This window comes from Kryptolebias marmoratus, linkage group LG18 (assembly GCF_001649575.2).
Source record: "Kryptolebias marmoratus isolate JLee-2015 linkage group LG18, ASM164957v2, whole genome shotgun sequence".
Classification (NCBI taxonomy): Eukaryota; Metazoa; Chordata; class Actinopteri; order Cyprinodontiformes; family Rivulidae; genus Kryptolebias; species Kryptolebias marmoratus.
In genome coordinates, this window is record NC_051447.1 from 20229436 (window position 1) to 20245951 (window position 16516).

At 48.2% G+C, this 16516-nt stretch overlaps 1 protein-coding gene and 1 long non-coding RNA gene across 3 annotated transcripts in view; one reads left to right on the forward strand and one right to left on the reverse strand.

Annotated features, from left to right (window-relative positions):
- The window catches only part of ptprb (protein tyrosine phosphatase receptor type b), a 30214-nt gene extending 14727 nt beyond the window's left edge, over positions 1-15487 (forward strand). Inside the window, exons 13-40 of one of the 2 annotated variants that reach the window (XM_017439282.3) lie at positions 352-556; positions 631-728; positions 808-973; positions 1042-1172; positions 1251-1398; positions 1470-1742; positions 1990-2126; positions 2205-2355; positions 2434-2534; positions 2798-2963; positions 3038-3319; positions 3934-4212; positions 5114-5263; positions 5334-5476; positions 6171-6301; positions 6370-6473; positions 6553-6658; positions 6748-6828; positions 8458-8475; positions 8553-8634; positions 9631-9721; positions 10278-10354; positions 10433-10567; positions 10883-11005; positions 11084-11247; positions 11325-11460; positions 11538-11658; positions 11812-12462. In XM_017439282.3, the coding sequence (XP_017294771.1) occupies positions 352-556; positions 631-728; positions 808-973; positions 1042-1172; positions 1251-1398; positions 1470-1742; positions 1990-2126; positions 2205-2355; positions 2434-2534; positions 2798-2963; positions 3038-3319; positions 3934-4212; positions 5114-5263; positions 5334-5476; positions 6171-6301; positions 6370-6473; positions 6553-6658; positions 6748-6828; positions 8458-8475; positions 8553-8634; positions 9631-9721; positions 10278-10354; positions 10433-10567; positions 10883-11005; positions 11084-11247; positions 11325-11460; positions 11538-11658; positions 11812-11834 (3822 nt within the window). In that variant the 3' untranslated portion in view covers positions 11835-12462. Of the gene's footprint in view, positions 1-351; positions 557-630; positions 729-807; positions 974-1041; positions 1173-1250; positions 1399-1469; positions 1743-1989; positions 2127-2204; positions 2356-2433; positions 2535-2797; positions 2964-3037; positions 3320-3933; positions 4213-5113; positions 5264-5333; positions 5477-6170; positions 6302-6369; positions 6474-6552; positions 6659-6747; positions 6829-8457; positions 8476-8552; positions 8660-9630; positions 9722-10277; positions 10355-10432; positions 10568-10882; positions 11006-11083; positions 11248-11324; positions 11461-11537; positions 11659-11811; positions 12463-15384 lie in introns of those variants that run through there. The other variant, XM_017439283.3, reaches the window with a different exon arrangement.
- Positions 5712-15558, reverse strand: LOC112449799. Its single transcript, XR_003038341.2, has 5 exons — positions 15386-15558; positions 8541-8660; positions 6529-6848; positions 6186-6295; positions 5712-6085 (listed from the first exon to the last, which is right to left on the reverse strand). It is a non-coding gene; the product is annotated as an uncharacterized LOC112449799 (long non-coding RNA).
- Between the last annotated feature and the right edge of the window lie 958 nt (positions 15559-16516).

Genomic DNA, 16516 nt, shown 5'->3' on the forward strand with positions numbered 1-16516 from the left:
AGATGGATGGATGATGGATGGATGATGGATGGATGGATGATGGATGGATGATGGATGGATGATGGATGATGGATGATGGATGGATGATGGATTGATGGATGGATGGATGGATGATGGATGGGGGATGGATGATGGATGGGGGATGGATGATGGTTGGATGATAGTTGGATGAAACAGGTCCAGGCTCCCGTCCTTCAGGGACGCCACCTGATTGGTCTCCTTGTCGTCCGTCTCCTGATTGGTGGAAATAATTTCATTGTGTCTGAAGTTAAATCAGATCAGCTGATTGGAAGTTTCTGTAAATCGTTGCGTTTCCTGTCGGCCATTTTGAAACTCCTGCTGTGTGTTCAGGTGTACTGGCGTCCCGCTGTCGGAGATCTGGACCGCTACGTAGTTCTGATCCAGTACAACCACACCGTCCTGCAGAACAGGAGCGTCTCCGCCGTTCACAGCGAGTGCGCCTTCTCGTCTCTGACGCCAGGGCGCCTCTACACCGTCACCGTGGAAACCTGGAGCGGCGGCACCGTCAGCAGCGTCTCCACCTTCGGTCGAACCCGTGAGTCGGAGGCGAAGGAGACGAATGATGCGTTTGTTTGTTTGTTTTTACTTACAGATGTTTGTTTGTTTCAGTTCCTGCAGCTGTCAGCAATCTGTCGCTAGGCAACAGCAGAACAGCTGACCTGAACATCACCTGGAGCCCCGCCCCCGGAGACATGGACCACTATGAGGTGTGACACTTGAAGGTTTTAGACACGGGTCACTGTTTCAGGAAACGTGACTCTGAGCCTGAAACACCTGTGCTTCCAGGTGACTCTGCTCTTTAACGACACGCGGGTTTTCCCTGCCGCCATGTTGCGCAGCGACGCGCAGCACCACCTGCTCACCTCCCTGACCCCCGGGCGCCTCTATAAGATCGTGGTGTCGACGTTCAGCGGGTCGTATCAGACGGCTCAGTACCTGGAGGGGCGAACAGGTATGAGTCAGAACCACCTTAAACTCCGAGTCCAGATCCCGTTAATCCAGATTCTGTCTCCGGTCCAGTTCCCAGCGCCGTGAGGAACCTGCGCCTGGTTCCTCAGCCGGGTCTGTCGGACTCTGTTGGTGGTCTGCAGGTGTCCTGGACTCGTGGAGACGGAGACGTGGACATGTACATCGTGTCCCTGTCAGCGGCGGTGCGCGTCCTCACTTCCTCTGTGGCTCATTTTATCTCAGTTTAGATTCTCAGCTAATAAATCCTTTCTGTCCTTCAGGACGGCGTCGCAGTTGAAACTCGTCGCGTCCTCAAACACGTGTCCTCCCTGGACTTCCAAGATCTGACCCCAGGCGACACCTACACCGCCACCATCCGGTCTCTGAGTGGGAATCTGACCAATAGGAACACAGCTGCGGGCCGAACAGGTAGGACGCCGCGGCGCTCGTCGCTGAAGTGATTCAGATTGACGTTGACGGCTCGTGTTTCCGTCCTGCAGCTCCAGCCGCGGTCACCGCCCTGCAGGCCGATAACGGACACACCACCCACAGCCTCGCCGTCAGCTGGGAGCGCCCGGCGGGCGTGTACGACGGCTACAGCCTGCAGCTGCTGGACGACGCCGGCGCCGTTCTGATCAACCGGTCGGTCGCGGCGGAGAGTCGGAGTGAGCGTCTGGAGGGTCTGACCTCGGGGAAGTGGTTCCGTGTGAAGCTGGTGACGCTGAGCGGCGGCATTCCTTCTCTGTACGCCGCCGCAGCCGAAGGACAAACCCGTGAGTTTATTAGCCAAGAGGCGGCTCTTCTTCTGTTGTCCTGAGAGCGGCGTCATGTGGCTGTAGCTTCTGTCCTCAAACATAAACATCTGAACCTCCACCACCACCGGGCGGTTCCACCCACAGAGGTCCACCCAGTTCAACCACCTTCTAACATGAACCTCATTATATATAAATTAATCAAAATGTTCCACGGACACGTCCCTGTGGGACACCATCACGTCACCTGGGTTGTTCTGTCCCTCAGGTCCGGCTGCAGTCAGAAACCTGACGGTGTCCTCGGTGAACACCACCTCCCTCAGCTTCTCCTGGCGTCCCTCAGACGGACACGTTGACGTCTACGACCTGTCCCTGTACAGCATCTCCGAGTCGGACCATCAGCAGGTGGGCGGAGCATCCCTACAGTACGCATGTTCCTGTCCAGCAGAACCTGTCCTCACCTCCGTCCTCTGATGTGTCCAGGCTGCAGGTGAGCTGGAGGGCCGGCAGAAGGTCGGTACAGCTGTGGACAGCTGGACGTTCTCCGGTCTCCAGGCAGGAAGTCTGTACAAACTCCAGGTGGTCAGCAGGAGCCGAGACATGAGCAGCGACTCGTCTGTCCTCGCCAGAACCGGTCCGTGTCCTCATCCCATCTTCATGTGTCCCCGTCCCTCTGATGTCTCTAACGATGCCTGTCTCTGCTCCTCTGCAGTCCCGTCCCCGGTGTCGTCTCTGCAGGTCCAGAGTTCAGGACAGACGGACAGACTGTCGGTCAGCTGGGAGCGCGGGCCGGGAAGCTGCAGCAGCTTCCAGGTGGGAAAACCGTCCAACATCAAACACTTTCTTCATGATGTCACCGATTATTTAATGTCCCAAAGGTTGGAAAACAGAGGGACAATTTAATTTAATTTAACTTTCTGTTTCCACGGCAACAGAATTATCAAACATGGAACTGATTTTAATTCTTTCTTCCTCATTCAATGATCCGGAAACATTTCAGAAACGTCCCTCGTCCCCCACCGTGTGGGACGATGAGACGTCCCGTTCTAACACCAGTTTGTCTGGAATGATTTAAGGTGGTATTGTTGGATGTGTCTGGAGCCACCGTGCGGGATCAAACCCTCGGGACGGAGCACCGGAGCGTCACCTTCTTTGGTCTGACCCCTGGGAGGTGGTATCGCTGTGAGGTCATCACTCACAGCGGAGAGTTGACCAATAGCGTCGCAGAGTTCGGACGCACCTGTGAGTCAAATAAAACAAAAACCTGAAGTTTCTGTTTGTTTCTCTTCAATCATCATCATCATATTTTCTTCCAGCTCCAGAACCGCCCACCCACCTGTCAGTCAATCCAGGCCCGACCAATGACGTGATAGAGCTGACGTGGTTAGGCCCCGCCTCTGGAGATTACAATGACTTCAGCCTGCAGTGGACGCCGGAGGACAACCTGTCCGTCACACAGACTCACCCGAGCCGCCGCCTTGTGGGCGGGCTCTTCCCCGGCAGGAAGTACAACTTCACCTTAACGACAGTCAGTGGGGGCGGGGCCACGGGAGGAGCCACTGTCCAGAGCCAGCCAATCCAGAGCAGCGTCAGGACAAGTAGGTGGAGCTTAAGATAATTTAAAGACAAACGCTGCTGTAAATCTGAATATTTCCATAAATTAACAGATGAAAATAATTTAAACAGTTTTAAGAGATTTGTTTTGATTTTTTGTGTATTTCAGTAAATTATTCCTCGCGGCGCTCCTGTTTCTGTTTTCATGCTTCTTAAATCTAAACAAATACGTCAGTCTTTATTTTTTAGGATATTTTCATATATTTCTTATTTTTAAAGCGTATCTTAGAACAACAGAGATAAAACAAACTGATTAATCTTTAAATGACTGGCTGACACCGATCTCTGCCTGGTTTATGAGCCGCGGTTCTCCTCCCGGCCACCAGGTGGCAGCAGAACCTCAGGGACGGTTCGATCTCTGCTGCTGAATCCATTTTTAATCAGATTCTGTTTGTCTGGCAGCTGCAGGCTGCAGAGATCAGATCTGATCGCCTGCAGGAATAAAAAGCAGAACCAGGTCACGGACAGTATTTAGAAACATGACCCAGTTTCTGGGTTCTGAGGTCGGACAGTAAAAGTAGATTTATGTCGTCAAAGGTTCTGCTGCTCGTCTCGTCAGGTTCTGATTGGACCTGAGTGACTTTTGTCTGTCCTGCAGGTCCGTCTCCTCTGAGGTCCATCCACTGCTTCCCCGAGTCCTCCTCTTCGCTCTCCTGCTCCTGGTCCGCCCCGCTCGCCGACTTCGACTCCTACCAGGTGGAGTGTCGTCGCAGCGATGGCGGCGAGATGACCTCGAAGCTCAGGTTGGCCGCGGGCGTCACCGCGGTAACGCTGAACCACCTGGAGGCCTTCAGGAATTACTCTGTGACGATCCGAGTGTCGTCGGCCGGACAGACGAGTCCTCCGACGAGTCAGAGCGCCGTCACTCTGATCGACCGTGAGTTTAAACACCGCCATCGTTCTGTTGTTGAATTAATCACCGAGTCCGACCCTCCCGGGAGCGCCGCTTCAAGAAAAGCTGGGAAATGGGTCGACTCATCTGGGAGTCATTCCTCGTCTCCGACAGCTCAGGATTTCTCAAACTCGTCTTTAATCCCCCAGAGTCCGACAGGAAACACGAGTTCAGCTCGATCAGTTTTATATAAACCCGACTTCCTGCCACGGCGTGCTCGTTTCCAGACTAAAACTAAATAACAAATAAAGTTAATTTGAGATTCACAGAGGTGTAAAGACCCCCAGCAGTCAGATGATCTGTCAGGATTTTATACTTTGAGCTTTTAATAAGACTGACTGACAGGCCCAACGTCTGGAGAAATGCATATCGCCCGCCGCCGTTTTAGTCCAACTCTGAGAATAACCATCAGTTAGAGCGGGGATGAGCTGCAGGGGTTAGTTTTACTGGAGAACAGTATTAATTTTATAAACCTGAGAGGATTTAGTGATTAGAGGTCATTTAAACAAACTCTCCCGGGTTTATTGATGTTGTTTTATACAATAAGAGTAAAAACAGCCGCGGTCTCTTCTTCTTCCTCCCTTCTGAGCGACATGAAGAAGAACTCTGGAAACACTTTCTAACTGGGTTGGGTTTAAACTTCTGCTGCAGAATAACATCTCTGATGTCGTTTCTTTTCCTGTTTGGCCTCTTATAAAAACTTCCTGTGACCCAGAATTGTTCCTCCTCTCGCTTCGCGCTCGTCTGCCTCATTACGGCATAAATCATCCTGACAGGAGCCCTGGAAACAAAAACACGTTTAAAGAAAGAAGATTAGAAGCAGCTTCTGTGACGGCCAGAGGACAGAATGATTGACATCTTGGTAAACCAGTGACTTTCCTCGCAGGTCCTCCGGTCCCGCCTCCCAGCGTTCGTGTCAGCGAGAAGTCGTCCAAAATGACGTCGTCCTCCATCTTGTTCCGCTTCAACTGCTCCTGGTTCAGCGACGCCAACGGAGCCATCAGATTCTTCGCCGTGATCGTGGCCGAGTCCGACGGTGAGAACTCAGATTCAGACGTGAAAACATGACGGACTGATATTTAAACCCGTTGGTTTCTCTCAAACAGCCAATGAGATCCTGCAGCCGGAGCAGCGCCACCCGCTGCCCTCGTACCGCGACTACAGCAGCAACTCCTCCGTCAGAGCCTATCAGACGGCGTACTTCCCGAGTCGCTGTCCGCAGGACGCCGAGCACGCCGCCGCCGGACAGGTAACGGCTCAAACGCTGCAGCTCCAATCCTGAAATATTTACAAATAAGTAGGAATTAAGAAACAGAGGGTTGAGTCTTCGGTTACCGTGGTAACGGAGGCTGAACTCATCACCAGGTCAGTCAGTGATGGTTAAATTTACTAACATGCAGCCTAAAATGGCCGTCTGACCAGAACAGCAGGGAGGTCGGATCCTTTACTTTTGGGGTTAAAATGAAAAGATGAGACAGAAGATCAACATTTCAGCTTTTATTTCCAGCTGTTTGCATCTGGATCTGCTGGAGTCGGACCCGGCTGGTCCAGAACCGTTGTGGTTTTGGATCTCGCAGTCAGTCTGGTTGCATGTTTCTGTAGACGGTGAAGGTTTGTCTCGGGGGTCACTGTCCTGCAGGTTTTAGACGTGTTCCTGGAGAACCTGATGATTTGGTGAGGAGGTGATTAAACCGTTGGAGCAGAAACACCTAAAACCTGCAGGACAGCGTCCCTGGAGGCCTGGAGTCTGACCCCCCTGGTCTTCCTGTTGGACGTCTTTTGCAGGAGACATCCAGTGATGCTGGTCTCTTAGAGAGAGGACTTTAGGAAGAAGAGGACACATGGTCCAGATCCTGTCCTAAAAGACATTAGAGAAGATTTAGGACAGTATCTTGAGGTCAGAGTTCAGGAACATTTCTAATCCTGTTGAAATAACCGATCAGGTGATGGAGGTCAACCTGGGAGCCGGAGGGGAGCGTCTGGGCGGAGCCTGCGACCGTTACCATGACGACGACCTCTACCGGAGCTACGGCGGCTTCTGTGACGGGCCGCTGAAAGCCAAGACCTCCTACAGGTAAACAAAGACAAACTGTCTTCAGCGAACTGGACGGCGAGCAGCCATAACCAGGTGCGTCTCTGCAGGCTGAGCGTCCGGGCGTTCACCAAACTGTTCGAAGACGGCAGGGAGGTCAGCGAGCCGCTGTTCTCTGACACCTACCTGTCCTCGCCGCTCAGGACGCACGCAGGTGAGAAACCACTCTGAAAACCTTAAATACCTGACAGAAGTAGCAGTCAGCTGACCTGGCCTGTGTTGGCGTCCGTCAGAGCCTCTCGGCGGCGTGGTGGAGGGTCTGAGTGCGGGGATGTTCCTCATCGGGATGATGGTGGCCGTCGTGTCTCTGCTGGTTTACAGGCAGAGGCTCCGCAAAGTGTGAGTACCACACAAAATGGCTCCCTTTAAAGGTTTGAACTGTGGCGTCTGTTAGATGGACCCGCTCACGGTGTGACTGCGTGTTTCAGGGGGGTGCAGGAGAACCCGGTGGTCAGGATGAGCATGTGGAAGGAAGTCCCGGCCTCAGGGATGTATATGGGTGTGAGGAGGTGAGCTCACTGCTCAGCATCTGTTAAACAGGAAGTCCATCGTTAAATAAGGACCTGCGACATTAGGCCTGGTTCTCAGTAAAGAATGAGCCTAATGTTGACAGTTTATCATTTTACATGCATATTAAGATGACACAAAGTATGGCAGGCTGTTGTACCATATAATCAAATCACACTCCCTCTTAGATTGCAGTTATAGCAGTGCAGACATCTTCCTGGTCAAACTCATATTTGTTACCACACACATTCATCCGCTCCTTTAAATCAAACATTTAAACTTTCAGAGTTTCTGGACAAGGTGATTGTAAATATTTTTTAATTTTAGTTGTGACCAGGACAAATGAAATCTATAATCGGAGTTTGATTATATGGTACAACAGCTTGCCATACAATGTGCATAAACTATAAATGACCTTCAAAGGTGTAAGAGTAGCTGCTGTAAGACTCCTGAAGGTAAGTTTTGTTTATCAGCTGTTTGAACTCATATATTCAGCTTCTATTGCTGTCAGAAACTGGCCTTCAAAGGGAAACTAAATTTCTACAGAGTAATACCAATTAATTAAAAAGACTGTCCTAATTTAACTCAGAGCTCCTCCTGAGATGTTCCCTGACTGTACCTTTCAACTAGGGCGCTTTAAAGGGGGTGAATATTTATGCACTCACTTATTTAATTGATGTTACTTTGTAGAAAATTTAGGGTTTTTGTAAAGAAGGCCAGTTTTATCGTGACTATGACAGCAATAAAAGCAGAAAGCTGTTACCTGAACCCCTGCAGGCCAGAAACATGTCAGTTTAACGAGCTGCTTCAGGGACAGACCGAGTCTTCAGTGTTAGTCCTGGTCCTGCTCTGTGTGGACCTAAATGTTTGAATTCAAACTAAAAACAAGTGGGCGTGGTCTCATGACTGACAGTCCAACAAGGAAGGAAGGAGATTGTCAGTCATGTTGCCTTCAGGAAACATAGGAGCTGAGAGAACTGTGGCTCAACACTTTCTATCTACCTGTGATTGGCTGTAAACTAACTGGGTTTGCCTTAAAAACGGTTTTGGACGAAACGTGGCGCCAGTTTGTGCATTTCAGAATGGACCTCTCCCACTTAATGCGTATGACCCTGAACGCACCGCCAAGGCGACCCGCTGGAGTCAGCATACAGGTAAGAAACGGTACGCTGCTGAAATGCACAAACTGGCGCCACGTATCGCCCAAAATGAACTCAGTCACTGGCATCAGTTGGTTTACAGCCAATCACAGGTGGAGAGAGAGCGTTGAGCCACAGTTCTCGCAGCTCCTACGTTTCCTGAAGGCAACATGACTGACAGCTTCCTTCCTTCCTTGTTGGACTGTCAGTCATGAAACCACGCCACTCTCAGCTGAAACTTAAAAAAACATTAGCACACTTTTTTTTAGTTTGAAGTTTCTGCTCAGCCCACAGGAAACCTTCAGGTTAACAATTAGCCAAACGAGAACCTATTTTACATCATCAGCGTTATAAAAACAACCTCGGCTCTTTAGTTTGTGGTTGTTACGCCACTGAATGAGAAATTAATACAGTTTTCTAAGCCTGAAAACAAGAAACTGGTCCTCATTCAGCCATTAGCCTGATGCTCACTGATGCTTTGTTTGCTTGCAGTAACCGTCGGATCACCAGGTGAGTTTGACTCCTGTAAAATGCTGTTAAAGCTGCAAGAAGAGCAGCAGGTAACATTTGCTCACCTTTCTGCTCAGTCCCATCAAAGCTGGACACTTCGAGTCCCACCTGATCAAACTGCAGGCCGACTCCAACTTCCTGCTGTCGGAGGAGTTCGAGGTAATTTGATCGGACCGTCAGGCGTCCTGAAACAGGAAAGAAAAGATTATTTAGAGTTCAATTCAAAAGTCTTAACTTTTAAATACAGGGTGGGTTATTTATGTGATATTAACTTCCTGTTTGTGGCACATTAGTAGATGGGAGGGGGGAAACTTTTCAAGATGGGGGGTGACCATGGCGGCCATTTTGGATCCAACTTTTGTTTTTTCAATGGGAAGAGGGACATGTGACACATCAGACTTATTGGGAATTTGACAAGAAAAACAACTGTGTGCTTGGTTTAAACGTAACTTTATTCTCTCATGAGTTATTTACAAGTTTCTCAGCACTTATAAAATGTGTTCAAAGTGTTGGATTGTCAAAGCAACCCTCTTCTCCCAGTCTCCACACACTGACAGCAACACGACAGGAGAAATGCGAGCTCAGGCTTCCAGTAGCCGTAGTTTCAGGTGCTGCACATCTCGTATCTTCACAGCAGAGACGATCGCCTTCAGATGACCCCAAAGATAAAAGTCTAAGGGGGTCATTCAACTGGCCCACGACGACCAATCCACTTTCCAGGAAGTGGGAAAGGAAACTACGGCTACTGGAAGCCTGAGCTCGCATTTCTCCTGCCGTGTTGCTGTCAGTGTGTGGAGACTGGGAGAAGAGGGTTGCTTTGACAATCCAACACTTTGAACATTTTATAAGTGCTGAGAAACTTGTAAATAACTCCTGAAAGAATAAAGTTACGTTAAAACCAAGCACACAGTTGTTTTTTTTTGTGAAATTCCCAATAAGTTCAATGTGTCACATGACCCTCTTCCCATTGGAAAAACAAAAGAGATCCAAAATGGCCGCCATGGTCACCAACCATCTTGAAAAGTTCCCCCCTCCCATCTACTAATGAGCCACAAACAGGAAGTTAATAGAAATGGCCGACCCTGTAGAATTAGCTGGAAGAAGTCATTTTGTCAGAAGTATTTTTCCCCCGGTCTCACCTGTCCGGTTCTGCAGGACCTGAAGGACGTGGGCCGCAACCAGACGATGGACATCGCCCGGCTGCCAGAGAACCGAGGGAAGAACCGCTACAACAACATCCTGCCGTGTTAGTAGAACCGATAATAAAGAATGTCTGAAGCTGTCGGTGTGAGAAATCATTGAAACAGAGACACCGCCTGTTGCCACGGCAACGCACGGCACACTGCCCAGGAAAAACAGAAATTTATTAACAAATTGTTTCCTTACGATCTGTCAGACTGAACTCTGAGCGGAGAAACCAAGTTTTAGAAATTACAGAACATTTGTGGCCACAATGATCCCAAACACAGCAGCTAATCTACAACAGGACGGTCCAGAACCAGAACCTCAGAGAGCTGAAGCAACGCTGGAACCAGTGTTGGAGTTCAGACTGTTTTATTTACACGCTGCCTAATAATCCGGAACCATTCAGATGTAGATTAATGTTTCCACAGAATCTCTTTCTTTAATTAACGGTGTTCAACAATCGAATGAAGCCTCAGAGTTGATTTCAGTTTAAATGAACTAATTAAGTTCCAGTCGTGTGGAACCGAAGTCCCGAGCAGAACAATCCGTTTGGTTCCTCCACGTCTTTATCTCTAAATAAATGATAAATCAGCAGCTCATCGTGTTTCTGTTTCCAGACGACTCAACCAGAGTCAAGCTGTCGTACCTGGAGGACGACCCCTGCTCCGACTACATCAACGCCAGCTACATCCCCGTACGAACACACACACACACACACACACTCCCTCCACACACACACTCTCTCTGACACCTGTGCCCGCCTCCTTCACAGGGTAACAACTACCGCAGGGAGTACATCGCCACTCAGGGGCCGCTGCCCGGCACCAAGGACGATTTCTGGCGGATGGTGTGGGAGCACGGCGTCCACAATGTTGTCATGGTGACGCAGTGTGTGGAGAAAGGACGGGTGAGGATTACTCCATGAACCAGGAGCCAAACATAAAACCAAACAGTTTGTAGATTATTGATCATAGTGTCCTGCCCGTCCCTGTGGGCCTTTCAGATAAAATGCTAACCTGATTAGCATCTATGCTCCACAAATCAAACGTTTCTACGGCAGCTCACCTGGGACAAACACAGAACGACTCAGATCAATAACGTCCTCTCAGGCTCCTCAGGCACAGCAGCTCTAAATGTTTAAAAAAAGGGCCACATTCGGCCCTCAGGCCTTCAGTTTGTTCTGATCAGGTCTATAAACGGCTCCTGAACTCTGCTCCTTCAGGTGAAGTGTGATCAGTACTGGCCCGCGGACAAAGACCCGCTGTACTACGGAGACCTGGTCATCCAGATGCTGTCTGAGTCCGTCCTGCCCGAGTGGACCATCAGAGAGTTCCGGATCAGCTCGGTACCGCACGCTGACAGAACCTCTTTGAACCCGAACACTTCCCCTGCAGGCTCAGCTCTGACATGTGAATCCTGACAGGAGAGCAGCTGCAGCTACCCCCGGGTTCTGAGACACTTCCACTACACCGTGTGGCCCGATCACGGCGTCCCGGAGAGCACCCAGTCCCTGATCCAGTTTGTCCGGACCGTCCGGGACTACGTGGACCGGTCCCCCAGCACCGGAGCCACGGTGGTGCACTGCAGGTATGACGCTCGCTCGCAGCGTTCCTGTTGGTTAATCAGGTGATTCTGGATCAGTAACCCGGTTCTGTTTGTCTCAGCGCCGGAGTCGGCCGGACCGGGACCTTCATCGCTTTGGATCGGGTTCTGCAGCAGCTGGACTCTAAAGGAACCATCGACCTTTACGGCTGCGTGTTCGACCAGCGGCTGCACCGTCAGCACATGGTCCAGACCGAGGTACACCCCCGCCCCGCCGCAGGAAACGGTCCGGTTTAACTGGACCAGAACCTGATCCTGTCTGACGTGTGTTTCAGTGTCAGTACGCCTTCCTGCATCAGTGTGTTCGAGACGTTCTGAGGGCCCGGAAACATCGCAGCGAGCAGGAGAACCCTCTGTACCCCATCTATGAGAACTTCAACCCCGAGTACTGCCGCGGTGAGCCCGCCCACTTCCTGTTCCTCAGAGTTCTGACAGCTCTGAGGCTTCGTTAACTAATTAACTCCTTAACGAGCCTGCGTGTACCTCAGCTGCTGACTCCTGTAGCTTCACACAAATAAATCAATTCTGATCAAACTTGTTTCTCCTCAGATTTTATCTACACCGGACATTAAGGAGACAAACAGGAAGTTCCTAAAAGCACCCGGTTCTGACCAGAGTCAGAGGGATTCTGGGCAAACGTCTTCCTTTAATAACGTAGGATCAACACAGGTGCCGCGGCTTCAGGAACAGTTTAACTTGTAGCTCGTTAATCAAACATCAGGTAACCTTTCACAGAACCTCAGTCTAAAATGCCTGAACTACCCCTTTAAGAACGTGTCACATGGTGGACGGCTCGCTGTTTTAAAGCTCCTCGCTGCAGCGCCCTGAATGAACGGGTCCGATTCAGTCGTACCTGCAGGGAGGAGCTTTAAAGCAGAACTGAGCGGTCCAAACATATAAGCTGTTTAATTAAAAGGAAACACGTTGCTGTTTGTAAATATTGATGTAATACTCGTTTTATATTCATGGTTTATATTTGATCAGCTAGTTTTAAAGTATCAACTTTGTAACTTTGTCACTAAACCTGTTTTTTTTTACCTGTTATTCATTTTCTGAGGGAATAAAATCCGTTTATGGTTCGTTCTTTGTTTTTTTTCGTTTCAAAATAAAATTGCAAAAACAAAATTAGAAAAACGGCAATTGCAAAAATAAAAAGGGGTACTTTTTTTTTTTTAACTGCAACGGTTAAACCAAAGACGAGCTTTTATTTTGTTGTTAATTCAACAGGACCTTATGGCGGAACCGGAAATTAAGACCTGAACTCCTGGCAGTTACCAGCAGGTGGCGGTAATGTACACCTTCAGTTTTTTTTAAATCCACAAGAAGAAGAAGTAGTTACGTGCCGGGAGTTCAGGTCTTCATTTCTGGTTCCACCATAAGGTCTCGTTGAATTAACAACAAAATAAAAGCTCGTCTTTGGTTTTAAACAAACAAACAAAACGTACCTCTTTTTTATTTTTGCAATTTTATTTTGAAACAAAAAACCAAAGAACGAACCGTCCACAGATTGATTAAAATCAGATTCAGTTGTTTCTCCCTCAGATGTTAAAGATTTTATCAAACTGTTGTAATAAAAGCAGCTGCCCCTAAACTGACTTTGACTCCTCCTTCCTGAAACCGTTTGAACTCTGACCTTTGACCTCTGTCAGACACAAAATGGCTCTGAGACTCGACCGGAGCAGTCAGAGTTCCTCGAAGGAATGCATGTCACCCGCCGCCCTCGTGCCTTCTTCTTTTGTAAAGTTGTTAATGACTCTCAGCTACTACCACACCCAACCTTTGCTCATCATCCGTGAAAGAGGCCAAAACATGATCACCCTTTGGGTGGCAGCAGATAAAAACTGAAGTCTGAATCTGGTTCCTTTAGTTTTTGAACTCAAACATTTTCAGTTTAAATAAAAAGCTTGAATCTTCTAAATTTCTCTGTTAGTAAAATATCTCATGAACCACGGGACGGATGTTACTGTAACCTTCAGAAACAAATCATCTGATTCAAGATGGCTGCCGCAGCTAACACAACAGACTGAGGGCATCGAGGCGGCGGGTGACAAGCATTCCTTCAGCTGCTTCCTATAAATAAAACCAGAGATCAGCAGCAGCTCAGCGTCTGATTTCCATATCGATCTGGGTCAGCCTGGGCCGCAGCAGAACTGGGTGACCCAGTTAGAGCAGCCCGTCAGAACCATAGTCCCTCCGGACCCGAACAGCTGGACCTGAACATCCAGCAGCTGACGGGTCGGCTCCAGAACCACAGAACCTCCAGCTGAAAGCCTCCGACTTATTTATTACCTCCTCCGTGAGTCCGCCAGGGCGGAAAGACATCAGCAGTGAAAGGTCAAAGGTCACACTGAGGGAAACATTTAGGACAGCTGCTTATCTTCACAGCAGATTCACCCTGAAGGTCAGACCGTGCAATGCTCAGAAATCCATCTCAGCCTCTACAGGCCTCAGTCAGCAGGTTAAAGGTCATAACGCACAGCAGCAGACAGCTCAGACCAACTGTCAGGCACGGCGGTGGAGGGCTGATGGTGTGGGCTCATTAACAGGAACAGGTTCAACTAACCAGAACCTGAAGGTAGAACCTCTTTAGAGCTCAGAACATCATCAGCTTGTGGAGGAGGAGGAGTTCAGATCAGCCGGCTGGTTCCTGAGAGGCTCCGGGTCGGACTCGGGTCCGATTCGGGCCGGACTCGGGTCCGATTCGGGCCGGACTCCCGTCAGCCTGCAGGTCTGACATTTACAGCTCCTCATTAAAACGCTCTCAGCTCAGGAAGTCTGTTCCTCACAGAACCGCCCGGATCATCAGAACCAACACTACTGACCAGAACTTCAAACACAGGAAAGAAGGAAATTAATCACATCCAGTTTGTTTCGTTTCTTCTCTGCTGCAAATATTAAAACCAGAAGCTTCAAATTAACTGAATTACAGTCAGTTGCTGTGGCGGCCATCTTTAATCGGTCATAGACATTCATCCAGTCTCAGTAAAATCTGAGACCCTGAGAGGTTCTGCTGACGGAGCCGGGCCGTATTTATGATCCGACACCAACAGCAGCTGTCTCGTGTCGGATGTGACGCCGGTTATTCTGAAGTTTAAAACATCAACAACAAACCTGGTTCCACCGTCAGCAGAACTTTATGAAACAAAACAAGAACCGGAGAAACAAACAGAACCTGCAGGTTCTAACTGTAAACCACCAGGAATCATCGGAACACGAGACCAAAAAATCCAAACCAGATCTGGAGCCGTTCCAGCAGCTGCTGGAGCTCTACCTCAAAACCGTTCTGCACTGAACCCAAAAGATTCTGCACCGGCCCAGAGTTCTATTCGACCCAGAGAACAGAACCAACATCACATCAAAAAGCTGCTTCTAAACAGCCTCACTCATCTGGTGCTGCAGCACAAACCCCTGCTTCAGCACAAGGACCTTCCTGAAGGGTCGGTTCAGAGGTTCTGGACCGGTTCTGAGACCCAAACACGTTCTGGGTTTAGGACTTTAAAACTGCCATGAGCGGAACTCACGTGCAAATCATTCCCTCCTCTCCCTCCCAAGGCTCCTTGTTTATTTTTACATCAAACAAACAAAAACCACAAAGACCCTCAGGAGGGAGGGGAGGGAGCGATTTGCACAGAAAAGCAGCAGAAAGGCTTCGTTTTAAAACCTGCAGGATTAATTAAAGTTTATAAAAGCTGCAAGGCTGATTTTATTCTTTTAAAACTATAAACTGAGACAAAAACATGTTTTTTTTAATGTTTGTTTAAAACAAACTCATCAACTTTAAACAGAATTTAATGAGAAGTTCTCATAAAAACATTAAAAAGACAAAATAAACTCTAATAAGATATTTATCTTTATTAGCTGCATTAGCTTGTTAGCTGCCGTCCTGTTCTGTACAGTTTATTAATAAAAGTTATTAAATATTTTATACTTTTAGTTTCGGGGTCCAGAGGAGCTCTGACCGGCCCTGTTTTATTTACTTTATTTACTTTAACAGCAAAATAAACAAAGTTCAACCAGAGAATCTCAAAACAACAAAAAGCCACAAAAGTAGAAACAGTTAGCAGCTGCCTCAGCACGGTGAGGACAAACAAACAAACAAACATGTAAACACAGCATAACTTACAGTTTCCGGAGACGCTGCTGAATTCATCGACGCCACAAAGTTTATTTTTCCACAAACTGACGGTTTTAAAACCAAAAGAGTCGATCTTTAGCAGCCTGACGCTAAGCTAAGCTAACTAGCATAGCAGCCGTTAGCACGAGGCGACACGCGCACGTCCGCGAGGCAGGGAGACGCCTGCGTGACGTCAACTAATCAGAGACACCTGAGCGGCAGGAGGGACACGTGATGAAGAGGTTTAACTTTAGGATGAGAAGTTAGAAGTTTTTAAACTAAATAAAAGTTTAACTCTTCTTTAAAGGGAAATTCCGCAGATTTTTATTATATTTAAACTTTTCATACCTGAACTAGATCCTCCCAGAGTTTACCTGAGAGTAACAAAACACAAACTATAATAAAATAATATTATAGTTTGTACAATATTCACTGAGGTAACATGACACAGCTTATAATGAGACATACATGTGTCTCATTTAACATTATTCAGGGTTTCAGCATCAATAAATAATGAAAAACAAAAAATATAACAGTTCTTGTTATGAACTACAGGTAATCCAGCTCCTTATATTTAGCTGTTAAGAAGTTTAAACTTTAAATATTTGGTCAAACTACTAAAATGTGTCCAACATGATGAGACAAAAGACAGAGTTGGTCTGAAACAAACCTGAACGACGTGAAATAAATCAAACAGAGTTCTGACATTAAACGCTGCAGCCCAAGGTGAGTGGGGTTAGCGTGTGTGTGTGTGAGTGTGTGTGTGTGTGTGTCCTCTCGTCTGGTCGGAGGCCATTCATCTCCCTTCATTTGATTTGTTAATGAAAGAGAAGAAGAGGAGCAGAGAGGAGAAAGGACACTCGAACCCGAACAGACGAGTGGCACCCTGCCGCCCGACTCCACAATTCTGCCAAATTATTATTCTACAGAAATATGAACCTTTTCATCCAAAGATGCTGTTTCACATTTCATTTCTACTAAAATTATATTTTACCAGAACTCTTCTTCTGCAGACGGGCGAGTTTATTCTGACGAGCTGAGAGGATAGCCTCCATTGCTGCGTGGCCTCGAACGCATCATAGCCTCGAATGCATCGTAGCCTCGAACGCTGCGTGGCCTCGAACGCATCATAGCCTCGAA